At 33.9% G+C, this 13833-nt stretch overlaps 3 protein-coding genes across 3 annotated transcripts; 1 reads left to right on the top strand and 2 right to left on the bottom strand.

Annotated features, from left to right (window-relative positions):
• Nucleotides 1-221: 221 nt before the first annotated feature.
• Nucleotides 222-3984, top strand: LOC137832612 (serine carboxypeptidase-like 31). The gene is made up of 10 exons (XM_068640859.1): nt 222-567; nt 811-918; nt 1087-1182; nt 1324-1416; nt 1497-1579; nt 2303-2590; nt 3110-3240; nt 3356-3451; nt 3551-3656; nt 3749-3984. The coding sequence occupies exons 1-10, from the start codon at nt 297-299 to the stop codon at nt 3893-3895; spliced, it is 1419 nt and encodes a 472-aa protein (XP_068496960.1). The 5' UTR covers nt 222-296; the 3' UTR covers nt 3896-3984.
• Nucleotides 3985-5328: 1344 nt separating this feature from the next.
• Nucleotides 5329-6448, bottom strand: LOC137832613 (enoyl-CoA delta isomerase 2, peroxisomal-like). Its single transcript, XM_068640860.1, has one exon. The coding sequence runs from the start codon at nt 6138-6140 to the stop codon at nt 5421-5423; it is 720 nt and encodes a 239-aa protein (XP_068496961.1). The 5' UTR covers nt 6141-6448; the 3' UTR covers nt 5329-5420.
• Nucleotides 6449-11556: 5108 nt separating this feature from the next.
• Nucleotides 11557-13450, bottom strand: LOC137832611 (NAC transcription factor 25). The gene is made up of 3 exons (XM_068640858.1): nt 13053-13450; nt 12594-12919; nt 11557-12267 (listed from the first exon to the last, which is right to left on the bottom strand). Exons 1-3 carry the CDS (start codon nt 13243-13245, stop codon nt 11719-11721), a joined length of 1068 nt encoding a protein of 355 aa, XP_068496959.1. The 5' UTR covers nt 13246-13450; the 3' UTR covers nt 11557-11718.
• Between the last annotated feature and the right edge of the window lie 383 nt (nt 13451-13833).

Raw genomic sequence — 13833 nt, 5'->3', positions numbered from 1 at the left:
ATACAGAAATGGAGGATCCACTCAAACTTGTTGCATGCATGAATGGTCTAGAAGCTACCTCATCGATCATCTCAGCCAGTGAACAAGAGGGGGATAAAGTAATTGCCAGGTTGGACTTTCTCAACGATCCTATCTATCTGCTTTTCTAAAGTTTCTACTCATACCACTCACTCACTACTACTCCCTACTCAGTATAAATAGCTATGCAGAACTTCTCGTTCTCTATATATCAGTCAAGTATAGAATATAATTAAGCATTATACAATCTTGTTCTTGTGATTTTTCCATAATATCATATGGACAATATTATCTACACTTTGGTTTTTATATTTATTCTATCTTTGAAGGCTGATACTGTTTGTTCTAGAGAGAGACAATGGGTGAGGTCTGGGAAGAATAATATAGCTGATCTTGTGACAAACTTGCCTGGCCAACCTCCTGTAGATTTCCAGCACTACGCTGGATATGTCACAGTCAATCAAACCAATGGAAGAGCACTCTTTTACTGGTTCTTTGAGGCCATCACCAAGCCTCAACACAAACCATTGGTTCTGTGGCTTAATGGAGGTAAGCTCATATATGTTTGGTTCTGTGTTACCTCATTCTATTCCACTGTTTACAAATAATTGGCGGGTAAGTGACATCACAAACAGCATAATATTTGGTTTGAAGAGTGGGAGAGAAACACGTGATACAATAAACAAACAAGCAACTAAAACTCAAATTTGCATTGTGCAAGGAATTACCTAAACACTGTTCTTTTGAGGTTGTTTCTTTACATGTACATTCTCTGAATGAAAAAAATTGCAGGACCTGGGTGTTCTTCTGTTGGATATGGAGCAACACAGGAGATTGGACCATTTTTAGTGGACACCGATGGCAAGAGCCTTATGTTTAATAACTTCTCATGGAACAAAGGTATGAACAAAAATACATCATAATCACCTTAGTTTCTACTTTCTGTGTTAATATACAATATTAATATAAAAGTATATATGTTGAAGCACAGACTATAGTGCTCCATTATTTGTCCCTACATGTCATTGTTGTTAATTGATGCTTAGAATTGTTGACGTGAAAACGCAGAGGCCAACATGTTATTCCTGGAATCTCCTGTTGGGGTTGGCTTTTCCTATTCAAATACAACCAGCGAATATGCACAATTGGGAGATGACTTCACAGGTATTAACTTGTTATGTCAATTGCAACTGTAGCTGCTTTTTTCTTAATGAAGGTTACATTTTCTATTCTTCCTAACTAGCTAGCTTAATTAATTACTCTGATAAAATTAACCGTTCTCTATATATCCACTGTTTGAAACAGCTAATGATGCTTACACTTTTCTGCACAATTGGTTCCTCAAATTTCCCTCATATAGAACAAGGACATTTTACATAGCTGGAGAAAGCTATGCAGGTAATGAAATTAATTAACAGATCAATGAATTCAATAAGAAGTCATTTTTAGTCTTACAAAGTGACCATGCAACGTTGCAGGGAAGTATGTACCGGAGCTGGCTGAACTCATCCAAGACAGAAACAAGGATCCTTCCCTTCACATTGATCTCAAGGGAATTTTGGTAGTTTTCCATAATTTTAATAGCTAATACCTACTAAACAGTTGGTTTTGCCTCATTTTTGACGAAAAATGATTTTAGAAGAATCATGGTTGAAAGAATTGATTTCAAGAGGGATATAATTGAGATTAAAAACATTGGTTTGTGTTTGAGAAAGTTGCTTTATTACAAAGAACAAAACTTCATGCAGAGTTAACCATAAATACTTTTGATATTAATTAACATTGAATCTTTATTTCGTTATTATTTGCATAAATTTTATATCATGCAGGTTATCAAAATAAAGCCTTATTTTGCTTGATAATATGCTTGAGAATATTTAAAAAAAACACTTTGGTATTATTCTCAAATTCTGTTTATTTAAAGAGTTTTTTCTTTGTTTAGAAGAAACGACAAACAATGAAAGAATTATTATTTATTTTTTTTCAAAAATTTTGCGTAAACTCCAGTAAATAAAACTGAGAGTATAAAGAAATCCTGCTTTATAACCAAGAATATTTCCATTATCTATGCTTTAGTTTATCGATATGATATGTTGAAATGAATGGATCTATTACGCAAGTCACATCATGTTCTATATGAGCATCTTTGCAAAGATAATAGTCATCAAAACGAGTTTCATCTCTGGTACTGATTCATTGAGTGGATTGACTCCTTTCATTAATCTGATGCTAGAAAGACACAGTAGATGGAAAAATAGCATTTAAGTGGTAATTTTTGTTGCAGCTGGGGAACCCTGAAACATCTGATGCTGAGGACTGGTCAGGCATGGTTGATTATGCTTGGAGCCATGCAGTGATATCTGATGAAACATACAAGACAATCAAAGCAAGCTGTGACTTCAATAGCAGTGATCCATGGAGCAATAAAGATTGCAGTGAAGGAGTGGATGAAGTTCTCAAACAGTACAATGAAATTGATATCTACAGCCTCTACACCTCAGTATGCTTCGCCAGTACAGCACGTTCAAATTATCAATCCATGCAAATGGTCATGCTTCGCTCATCTAAAATGGTCAGTCATCAAACAAAACATTATCACACTCTTTACAAAACATGCAGTGGAATTAGGAAACTTTACTTTTAACAAAAGTTGTCTTTAAAAAATATTAAAACGAATATTAATGACCATTTCATTACCAAAATACATTCTAACGAATATCTATTACTTAATATTATAAAGATAAAGAAAGAAAAGTAGAAATTGTTGAAGATGGACAGAAATGATCATGGGAGGATAAGTTAAAATTTTATATTATATAAAAATGGATATAGGAAAGTTTTCTTGTTTAAGGTTGTGAGTGGAAGCTAAGGTTAATGTTTTTATATAGATTATTCGTGATTTATAAATGACTTTTTTTTTTTCTTTCGGAATGTAATAAAAGGAGAAAAGTTTAAAAAAAGTATTGATGAAATATTTATTCTATCATATGAAGTGCTTATATATTATAATTCATTTATACTATTTGTGAACAGTGTTATATACAAGGTATATGCTGTTACTGACACACATGTGGATTTGGTTAATTGACAGATGCCAAGAATCATGGGTGGTTATGACCCATGTTTGGATGACTATGCTAAAACTTTTTACAATAAACCAGATGTTCAGAAGGCACTCCATGCCAGTGATGGTCACAATCTGAGGAATTGGAGTATTTGCAAGTACTTTCATGTTGGCTTTCTTTAGGCCATGTTAAAACTGTATTTGACCAAATATAGTTTGAACAACTTAATTTACTAATTATTAACAACTCTTTTAATGGTAAATCTATATCAGTGACAACATATTCAAGGGCTGGAAACAATCAAAGACTTCTGTTATCCCAATCTACAATAAGCTGATTTCAGCAGGACTAAGGATTTGGATTTACAGGTAAATAATAGTATTCATGATTTCAACCTTGTAATTCAAAGGTTGTGTGCTGCCATGTTTTCTCAAGGTTTCCTTGTTTGCATATTGATGAGTTTTCAGTGGAGACACCGATGGTAGGGTGCCAGTGTTGTCGACAAGATACAGCTTAAGTATTCTAGATTTGCCTATCACTAAGAAATGGAGGCCTTGGTACCATGAAAAGGAGGTAAGAGGCATATTGCTTCCTTTGTTCTGGTACTTTTGTTTTTGGTATGTTTAATAGTGTATGTATAAATGATTTGAATTCCTTTGGAACAGGTAAGTGGGTGGTATCAGGAATACGAAGGGCTAACGTTTGCGACATTTCGGGGAGCTGGGCATGCAGTGCCATGTTTCAAACCAAGCAACTCCCTGGCATTCTTCTCCTCCTTTCTTAATGCATATTCACCACCCTCTACTAAATAATAACATACATCCTCATCTTTCTCAAATACCTACAAATAATATATAATTAATGAATAAAACACTGTTACTGCTTTCTATTCACCGGATAATACTTTTCTTTTACTTTTTCAATCTTACAGCTCAAACTAACTAAGCTGTTATAAGTAAAAAGAGACCCGCAAATGTATTCTTATTCGATCTAGTTAATCACTAAATAATATCATCATTCGGACATGCATTAATTATGGGAATATGAGCCTCAAACAACACTTCAAAGAGCCCCTACGCGTAGAGGGGTATGTTATGCAAAAATTGGAATAACTTTTTAACCAAGTTGTTGAAAATTTTGCATATCTCGATTTACCAAGTTGATTTTGTAACTATTAGTTATATCAGAGTCTATCCACTAATAAGGTGTATATAACTCCACGTGATATAGGTTTTTGAGGATTTAAACATAAAATGACAGGTTATAAAGGGCTCGTTCACGTACCACTCCACTGTATGTTTGTTTCCGATTAGTAAAATTGATTCCAACCCACGACATCGACATGGACATCAATCTAATCATTCATTCATTCCTTTATTAAGCCGAAAATGATAGCTTCAGACCTCTTAAGTATATACAACTCGTTATATAACTTTGATATAATAAATTTAAAAATAAATATATATAATAAAAAGTAAATTTATAATTAAATAATATAAAAAAATATTAAAATAAAAATATTAAAAGTTGTAATATAATTATAAAAAAAAGTTAGGGTTATAAATATATTATTAGTTGCGTGAGAATATGGAGGGTGACGTGATGGAAACGCAATCCAGTTGATTGAAACGCGGAGAAGCGAAGCAATTCTCCACTGTGGAGATGAGCATCATATGATTCCATCACATCACATCACAACAAACATCGCTGCGTGTTAAATGAATATCACTGGATGTGTGTTAAAAGGACAAGGAATACTAACAATATTGTACATGAAATTTTGTAAAATTGTCATCATTAATCTAAGCAGAGTTATAGAGGCCTACTTCAACTTCCTACCCACATATATATTTCTACTCTATTAATTTGTTCCCATTTTTCCTTTTTCTAAATTAGACATTCTTTTAAGTGTTGGAATACTTATGTAATAGGAATATTTTTGTAAAATAATAGACATAAAATAGATATAATTTGGAGCATTGGTGTCAAATTATCACTACTCTAATTTGTTATATAAGTTCAAATATGAAGAAGCAATTCAAAACCCTTTACTTTATTTCATGGCAAAATTTGTAGCACTAAGCACGGGGTGTAGTGTAAGCTGCTTTCAACTTGATAGTTTGTTCAAACCAATTACAATGGTGTAAGTATTAAAATAAAATTTTAAGGTGATAACATATTGAAAAAGTTGAAATGTTATAAATATATATTGAATAGAGATAATCTAGAAAACACATAAAGAGGATAAGAATAGGAGATTGAGGCCTTATTAATTAGAATAGAATAAGGGTTCCGATACAGGAAAACTCACATAAGGGGGTGTGAATTGAAGGAAATTCAGATTTTGGATACAATCGCTTTCTGAGTCAAAGCCAGAGACGTGCACGCAACTGGGTACAAACTCTTTCTTATCTCTGCGTAAACTTCACCCACCCACTTCCTTCGGGCTAACTCCTCCCCCAGGCGCATCGCAGCCTCCACCGTCCTCTCCTCGCTATCGTGCGCAGAATCTACAATCCCCGCCTTCACTGCCTCCGCCGCCTTCATCTTTGCACCGCCCAGCACCAAGTCGCGCAGCACTGCTGGCGACTTCAATTTTGACCTCATCACGGCGGTGAAGTACTCCGGCAGAGGAAGCCCGAGGTCCACCTCCGGCATATAGAGCACGCCGCGGTCGCCACGCATCAGAACGTAGTCGTGGCTAATCGCGAGGATAAACCCGGCGGCGGAGGCATGGCCGTTGACGGCGGCGATGGTGGGCATGGGGAGGGAGAGGAGCGCGGCGATGACGGGCTTGAGGGAGTCGACGAGGAACTGGAGGCGATCGGTGGCGGCAGAAGAGGAGGAGGCAGCGCGGGCCCAGGCGAGATCGAAGCCGTTGGAGAAAAATTTGCCGTTGGCGGTGGTGAGGAGGACGGAGCCGGGGGTGGCGTGAGAGGCCAGACGAGAAAGGGCAGAAGTGAGAGAATCGATTAGGGTTTGATTGAGACGGTGCTCGGGGTCGTCGCCGGCGAGGGTGAGCACCCACACGTTGCCACGCTTCTCGAGGCTACACATTTTTTTTTGCCTAGGCTCCTCTGTGCCTCTCTAACATTAATATTACCATTTAAAGGAAACTGGTTAACCTACTTCAATATTAAATTAAAATAATTAAACAAATTTATTCCGTACCTGATAAAAAATTGACAAATAATTTTATTGTATAATGATATTTTTTTAAAAATCTCCAAAACACAACAGGTTCCTTTTTTTAGTTTATAATTATTTGTGTTTATAAGAGTAGAAAGGACAAAAAAAATGTGCACATAAATATAGATAATAATTAATTTTATAATTATAAAATATTTTGTCACTATTACAGAAAAAAAAAAGTAATAGCCTTTCGTTTGATTTAAGTAGGAGGTAGAAACAATTTGGGATATAAACACCTTGAGTTAGTGAAGTAACTCCTAATAAGCTAGATTTACTACTTTTGTTTTTGAATTACATTCCTATTTTTTTTTCTTTTAAAGCCTAAATTAAATATAATTTTAATACCTAATTCTAATTTTTCATTAATCAATTTGTTATTTTAATCAAATTTTGCATCCAATCGTGCCAATTTCATTGACCAAATCAACTAAATTCCCTCAATCATTATATGTTGAAAATTACACAGTTCACGGAAAATTTATTTTTTATCTAGTTTTTTTTTCAGATTTTTTTATCTCTACTGTTTCATCATTCACTTCCGTATTTGTTAATGTATCGATAGACACGGGATGGACGTGACCGACCGACCGAGTACATAATAAATAGAGTATTTATGTAATAAGATAAGGTGGTTAAATATACACCTCCGAAAAATAAGGAATACGCATTTAAAGAAGATATGTTTCTTGGGTATTCCGGAGCATGACTGACAAGACCTATCCAGAACCACCCTGAGCCTAAGGGATAGAAAGCCCATTAGGCAATCCTATAAATATTGTGCTCAAGTCACAGAAAGGTACGTTTTCCATTCACTTACTAAACCACACTTAAAATCTCATACTTACTTGAGCGTCGGAGTGTCTTTGTAGGTACCTCCCCCGTCCAAAGATTGACACGTCAGCAGTTACACTACGTCAACCGACCGTGCCTGAGCCCCATCTCTCCACTCAAGTACAGTTAATGTTATTATTTTCTTATAACAAGAAATAAATTACAATGAAAAATAGCTTACTCGGATAAATTAATAAATGTACTATGATAAAACTAAATATTCACACAAATGTACTAAAAAACGGTATACAATCACAATTTTAAGGCCACTAAACTAAACTCTGCAAACTTGGACTCAACTATATAAACCCACAATATAAATAAATAAATACAAAGTAGATTGTTGTATTTGGAGTTATAATTCATATTCTCAATACAAATTATTAAAATGAAATAAATATTAATTAGTATAAAAAATATGTTGTTGTGATTAGTAAAATCTAAATATGTCCTACTTTTCTGTTAGTAATGGATTTGAGGTTTACAGTTAATACTTATTTCTTGGGCCTTATCCGAAATTAAAACGCATATGGAAATCTGAATTTCAAATTGTCATTCTTATTCGCACACCCATATTTGCTATTTGCCCCACTTTAATTGTTTTTTTCTTTTGACGAAATTACTCTTTATTGAATTGTGTTTCCATTAATCATGATGCACTTTTTTTATTTAGTATTAGTGTTTTTTAAAACATAAAAAATAAACATGATTTAAAATACTCTCCACTTTGATCTTTTGATCTTTAGATAAAGTAATTATTAATTTAAATTTATCTCTCCCTGATCAAACTACATTTATCTAAAACAAAAGCCTTATAATATTGATAGACTATATCTTTAAATATATATTACAAAAATCATGGAAGATAGTTGCTCGAGATGAAAATAATTTATTTTATTAGATAAATTTTTTTATATCAATTTCTTAGTGAACTCTCTACTCAATTTTGTCCTTCTTCTGTGGAAGAACTTCTTTACCGTAATATGCTAAAACATTTTGTGTCATCAAGACAAAGTAAAAATAATAAAAAAATAGTAATTCGAGCGTTTGGCAAATATGAACGAGACAAATGTCAAAAGATTTTTCAACATAACAACAAGAGACACAAAAGATTTTTCAAGATAATATATATATGTGGAGAGAAAAGTCAGAATCCCTAATTAATAGGAATAGGTCATAAAAGATATAAAAAAAACAAGAAAATTAAGAATATAAACGGTGGAGATGTGATGCAAACGATTTACCACAATGAGGCAAGAACAAGTTGACATTTTTGGTTTGGTTTTGGAAAGGAAGTAAAAGGTTAAAATTTATACTGAATAGGGTACTGCACCATTAAACATGAATTTGTTCTTAACAGCCAATAACATGGCGATACATTACAGACATGTTTGAATTTCAACGAAAGAGAAAACACGACAACAATGTTTGGTGCTTTCTAAGCAGCCAATGCCATGGCGATACATTAGCCCCAAAAAAACATGATGAACATCATTTCATGGTGAAGATTTGGCTTAATCCTATTATCTAATCTTTGCGTGCCATCAATTAAATCAAATACCTGATTATGACTACGAATAATGATACGTCATTAGATAGAAAAGTAAAACCCAAATCTTTCTCTCTCTCCTTTCATATAATATATACAATATATAATATCTTTTGCCTATTATTTGGCCGCATACGGTCCACATATTTTATTTTCTTTATTTTCTTTAACTGCAAAAGTTTTTTCTAAGTGTTGTGTTCTGATTGAGTAGTGTGTGGATTGACTTACTCAATCTCATCATGTAACAATATTCCACGTTGATTCGGACATAAGTTAATTATTAATAGTATCTATAGGCAAGTTACCAAAATATCCTATCTAGATACTTCTGTCTAAACTATTAAATATGTGAAAATAATTAATTACTTTATAACCTCGATGAATTTTCATTTTCATGGCTTCTCATTTTGTTCTAAGAGTTGGCTGCCTTTTATTTCATATGATCAAGACATGTTTTAAAGGATTACAAAGAGCTTCTTATGCAGGAATGATCTTACACAAATTTGCATTGGTAAGTAAAGAATAATTTGCTTGTCAAAATCTTGAAGAGGTTTTAGTGATTTATGGGATCAATAAATATGGAGAGAGTCTTTAAAATTTTTCGTATAACTGTGTTTATTTATGGTTGGAAAGTCTTAAAGTAAATCCTAAATCCTAAATCTTAAATCTAAATCTTAAATCTTAAATCCTAAACTCTAGACTCTAAATTTTATAACTAATTCAACCTTATAAAATTGGTAAAATAAAATTTATATTTGTTTATCTAATATAAATTGATCTTAGTAATGTGAGATCTTCAATACACTTTCTTTATGTCGAGATCAATCCATTTGTGTGTGTGACTATTTATTAGGTAATTCAATAATGGGTGATGCAATATATCTCACAAATTCTCGTTAAAATATAAATGACTTTGATATTATCTTAAAAAATTGACTTTAAATCTAATTTAATCTTAAAAAATAATATTTTTTTTATCAGCAAAGAATAAATAAAATAAAATGAGGTACTTCAAGGGTACTCAAACCCTTATACAAAAAACGAAAACAAGTTTCCTTACACCACCTAAGGATGCACAAAACCTTATATGACAAAACTCAAATCACTTATAAAATACATAGAATCCACAAAAACATCATCCCAAAGTATGTAAAATAATATTTACACCTACTTATATTGATTTTATCATGTGGTATTTTCAACAAGAAGTTCAAAAAATTATTTTACATATTATGTTTTTAAAAAAATTATATATTTATCACTTATTTTTATCAGATTTGACATGGAATATATGTGTGAGTTAGTTCTTCTGAACTCTTGTGAAATAACATTTTTATATGATTACATTTGAATTATTTTAAGAAAAAAATGTGTGTTCCATCTGTCATTTGTTTTCATACATCATTGTTGTATGATTTACTTAGATGATGCGAAATAAGATTGTGTTTTGAGACGTCAATTTAGGTTTTGATAATATATATTTTGAACTTGATAAAAGTCAAATCAAGATTGTTAATTGTGTTCCTTTTCTTTATCAGTGTGGGGACTTGTTATCTATACCTAACCCTTTGAAACAACATTGCCAAAATCTTATATTCAACTTAGAGTACCCCTCTGTCGATTAATAATTTTTCTTATGAAATAATGCGCTTAATAATATGTTATAGATACTAAAGGGATTTAAAACTGTTGAATTGTCTAATTCCAACAACTTTGACAGTTGACATTCTACTTTTGGACGTGCTGTGTTTAGGGTTTATAACAATCTTTTTATCTTTCTTTTCCTATAACCTTTTTCTTTCTTTAAGTATCAAATGCCCAAGAAGATGACGAAATAACTTCTTATCAGATATCATACAAAACCATTTCTTTTTCAATTGGAAACTTTTCATAGTAGTTATAAATCCATATCAACCTAGATTCTTTTTTCTCTTTTCTTCTACTCCCTAGATCCATCTAATCTTCCCATATACAAAATGATCTTTCACATAACCTTACTTTATATATTTCTGATTTCCACCCAAGGTATATCCTTACTAAGAACTAAAGATTATTGTTTCTATTTTTTATCAGCAAAGCAAAGATTATTGTTTGTGTGATTGTTATTTAATGTTACTTGTGGTAGGATTGCATGACTGAGACTATGACTCGGCACTCAGTCAAAGCCGATCGATATCACAAAAACCATTACGTCTAAACAGGATTAATGAGTCTAATCAACGATCAAATACTAGATAATGTATTATTAAGCATAACAGAATTCCTTAATCTCACCTAATAACAGAGAGCACATGATAATAATATAAATAGTCATAAATTTCAAGAAACAGGTAGGTTATCCTACAGTATTAATAGTGATAGGTGTCAAATATTGTGTTGAGCGTCGAAGTGTTTTTTGTGTTTTTTGCAAGTACAATTCAAGTTTAGTGTTCAGGAGAGGACAAGAGGGAGAGCAATGAAAAAAGAGTGAAGAACTTACTTTTAGAAAAAAGAAGAACTGACCGACCGATCGAAGAGTGTCAAAGAGTGTTTTTTGGTCCTAATCTAGTGTGAGAACATTACTCTCCCCACCACAGTGGTTTTTTTTATGAACGAACGATGACTACGGGGTCATGAGCCTTTTTAGCAATAGATCCCAATCAATAATGATTCTTTCTTTAGTTAATTAAAAGTGCTAGTGTTGTTGCTGACGCAGAACAGTAGTATTCTACTGTATTCAGTTTGGTGTAAGCTTCAAAGACGAAATTAAAAAATAAGCTATAGTGGAAAGGACAAAATATAATATAGAAAAGAACTCAATTAGATATAGTTTCTTATCGGCTGTTGTTCGCGTCATTACTCTATGAATTAGAGTTTTAGTTTGTAATCTGCATAATGAAAATTTACCTCAAAAGCTTATGCTGATTACAAAGTAACACTCAAATTTTTATAAAAATACAGAAACAACATTATATCTAAGTTTGTCCAATAATAAACTCCAAACCCAAACTAAAGCTTAATAGAGACCTACAATGGCAGGTACATTATCTAACCCAGTATCTACCCTAAGACAAATTAATCACCCTAAACGTTCCAGTTCATGCTTGGAAGTTGAAACTGTTGCCTCAATACATCATTACTAACTGGGCCAAGAAGTGCATTTGGGTGAAACCCTGTGTTCTGTGGAAGTTGGCTAAGCATTGAAACGAAGGAATTGTCTTCCTCAACAGTGTTGCTTCCTGCATTGAGATCACAATGGAATCTCCTGCTAGAAGAAGATGACCCTGTGTCATTCCAAAACTGTGACGAGAGTGCTCGTTTCACAGGGTAGATTCCCTTTGAAGAGACTTGGTGGGAATCAGAAACATCTTGCTGCATGCTATGGTCAACTCCTAAGATTCCATCAAACAAGTTGTCATCATTTTCTAGTCCCAGGGGTCCATAACTTGCGCTTGTCGAAGTCCCGGCTTTGGAGTTCTGAGTTGTGTTATTATTGGCCATTGACAAAGTTGACATCATTGGTACCATAGTACTCTCCGAAGAAAGCTCCTTGTTCTGCTCCATCAAAGGAAACCTTGGCATGATGGTGCTGTTGTTTTTCTTGTATATTCGGCACAAAACCCAATCATCAAGCTACCAAACAAAAGTGACATAAAAACAATCACTTTTTAACGAGAAATTTAACAGTAATAATCAAGATTTTGAATTATGGTACAGTTTATCCTGATATCTGATGTTACGGAAAATTAAAGATAAATAAGAAATAAAAAATACAATGTGGTCACGGTGAGTAAAAAAACTACATTACAGTCAAAATTACTGTTACGCGTAATTTTTTTCATCTTTAGGAACAATAAAAACCTTATCTTACTAAGGAAGATCTGCTGCATACATCACACGGTTCATTTAACTTTGTTAGAAAAGTAATTAAAACAAATAAAAATTAGAGATGTGAATACCCTCAAGGAGTTTTTCTTGGTACTACGTGCATGGTCTGCAGGCAGAGAAGGTGGTTTTGAGGTAGAATTCGAGGAAGTGCTAATAAGCCTGTACTCGTGCATGATCCAATTGGTTTTAACCCCTTTTGGAGGCTTCCCACCGTAGAAAACAAGTGCTTTCTTGACTCCTACTTTGTGGTGGCCATGAGATGCAAGAATCGGCCTGTCAGTTCCGGTAGCTTTCCAATACCCAGAAGAAGCAGCCCTGTTAGGCCTTGCCCCATTCGGGTATTTTCTGTCTCTTGGGCTGAAAAAGTACCACTCTTGCTCGCCAAACGTTGCTTTACCTAAAAAACACAGAAACACCAAAATCCAAAAAATATAAAATTTTGCATCACAAACCAAACTAATCAAGGAAATATAAAAGTGGGTTTCATGCAAGGAGGAGAAGACAAGGTGGGGTGTGATAAAGTTTCATACTTGGGAGTTCCCACGGATCGAACTTGTAGAGATCAACCTCGGCGATGATGGCAACAGGAAGAGGAACAGAGTCTGCTTTTCTCTTGAGGTAGTGAACCACTAGTTCCTCATCTGTGGGGTGGAACCGAAACCCCGGAGGAAGATGAGGGTGCTGATGAGTGTGATATTCTGAAGATGAACCCATGCTATTCATGGTGATGGTCACGGGTCTAGCTTCAAATCTCTGCTACAATTCTCATGCATACAATAAAGCAACCTTTGTAAGCCTACCTTTTTCTCCAGATTCCCTTGTTTTGCTCTCTTTCTTTACTAGGCGTGAATGAAGCTTAGGTACTAGCATTGAATGAAATAAGGTTGAGAGGGGGAGGCGATGATCGCATGACGAGGATTCGTGTTTTGTAAGGGTAGGGTTGGGTGAGATAAATGTACCAAAGGGGTGCCCGTGAGATTTGTGACACGTGGGAATCGAGGGTGGATGGTTCAACACGTGTACGGAGAACAGCAAAAAGTGATCACACAGTCTCTTGTCAAACACGTGTCTTTGGCTTAGACCAGTGTTCGTGCAACATGTAATGAATATTTTCAATTGAGAAAAGAAAATGAAGAATATTAAATTATACTATTACATGAAAATGAAGTGAATTGGGACCATAAGATTCGTGATCCATGTAATAATTTCTGGACAGCAGCAGAGCGAGGAGAATAAGGATGGTTGTCTGTTTCTGTGAGGAGGGAGTTTGGAACTGCCATTACACTTATGATGTCATGCTTTTGTTATGCA

This window comes from Phaseolus vulgaris, chromosome 6, assembly GCF_000499845.2.
Source record: "Phaseolus vulgaris cultivar G19833 chromosome 6, P. vulgaris v2.0, whole genome shotgun sequence".
NCBI classification, from domain to species: Eukaryota; Viridiplantae; Streptophyta; class Magnoliopsida; order Fabales; family Fabaceae; genus Phaseolus; species Phaseolus vulgaris.
Note: the sequence above shows the minus strand (reverse complement) of the source record. Positions and strands in the feature narration are given on the sequence as shown.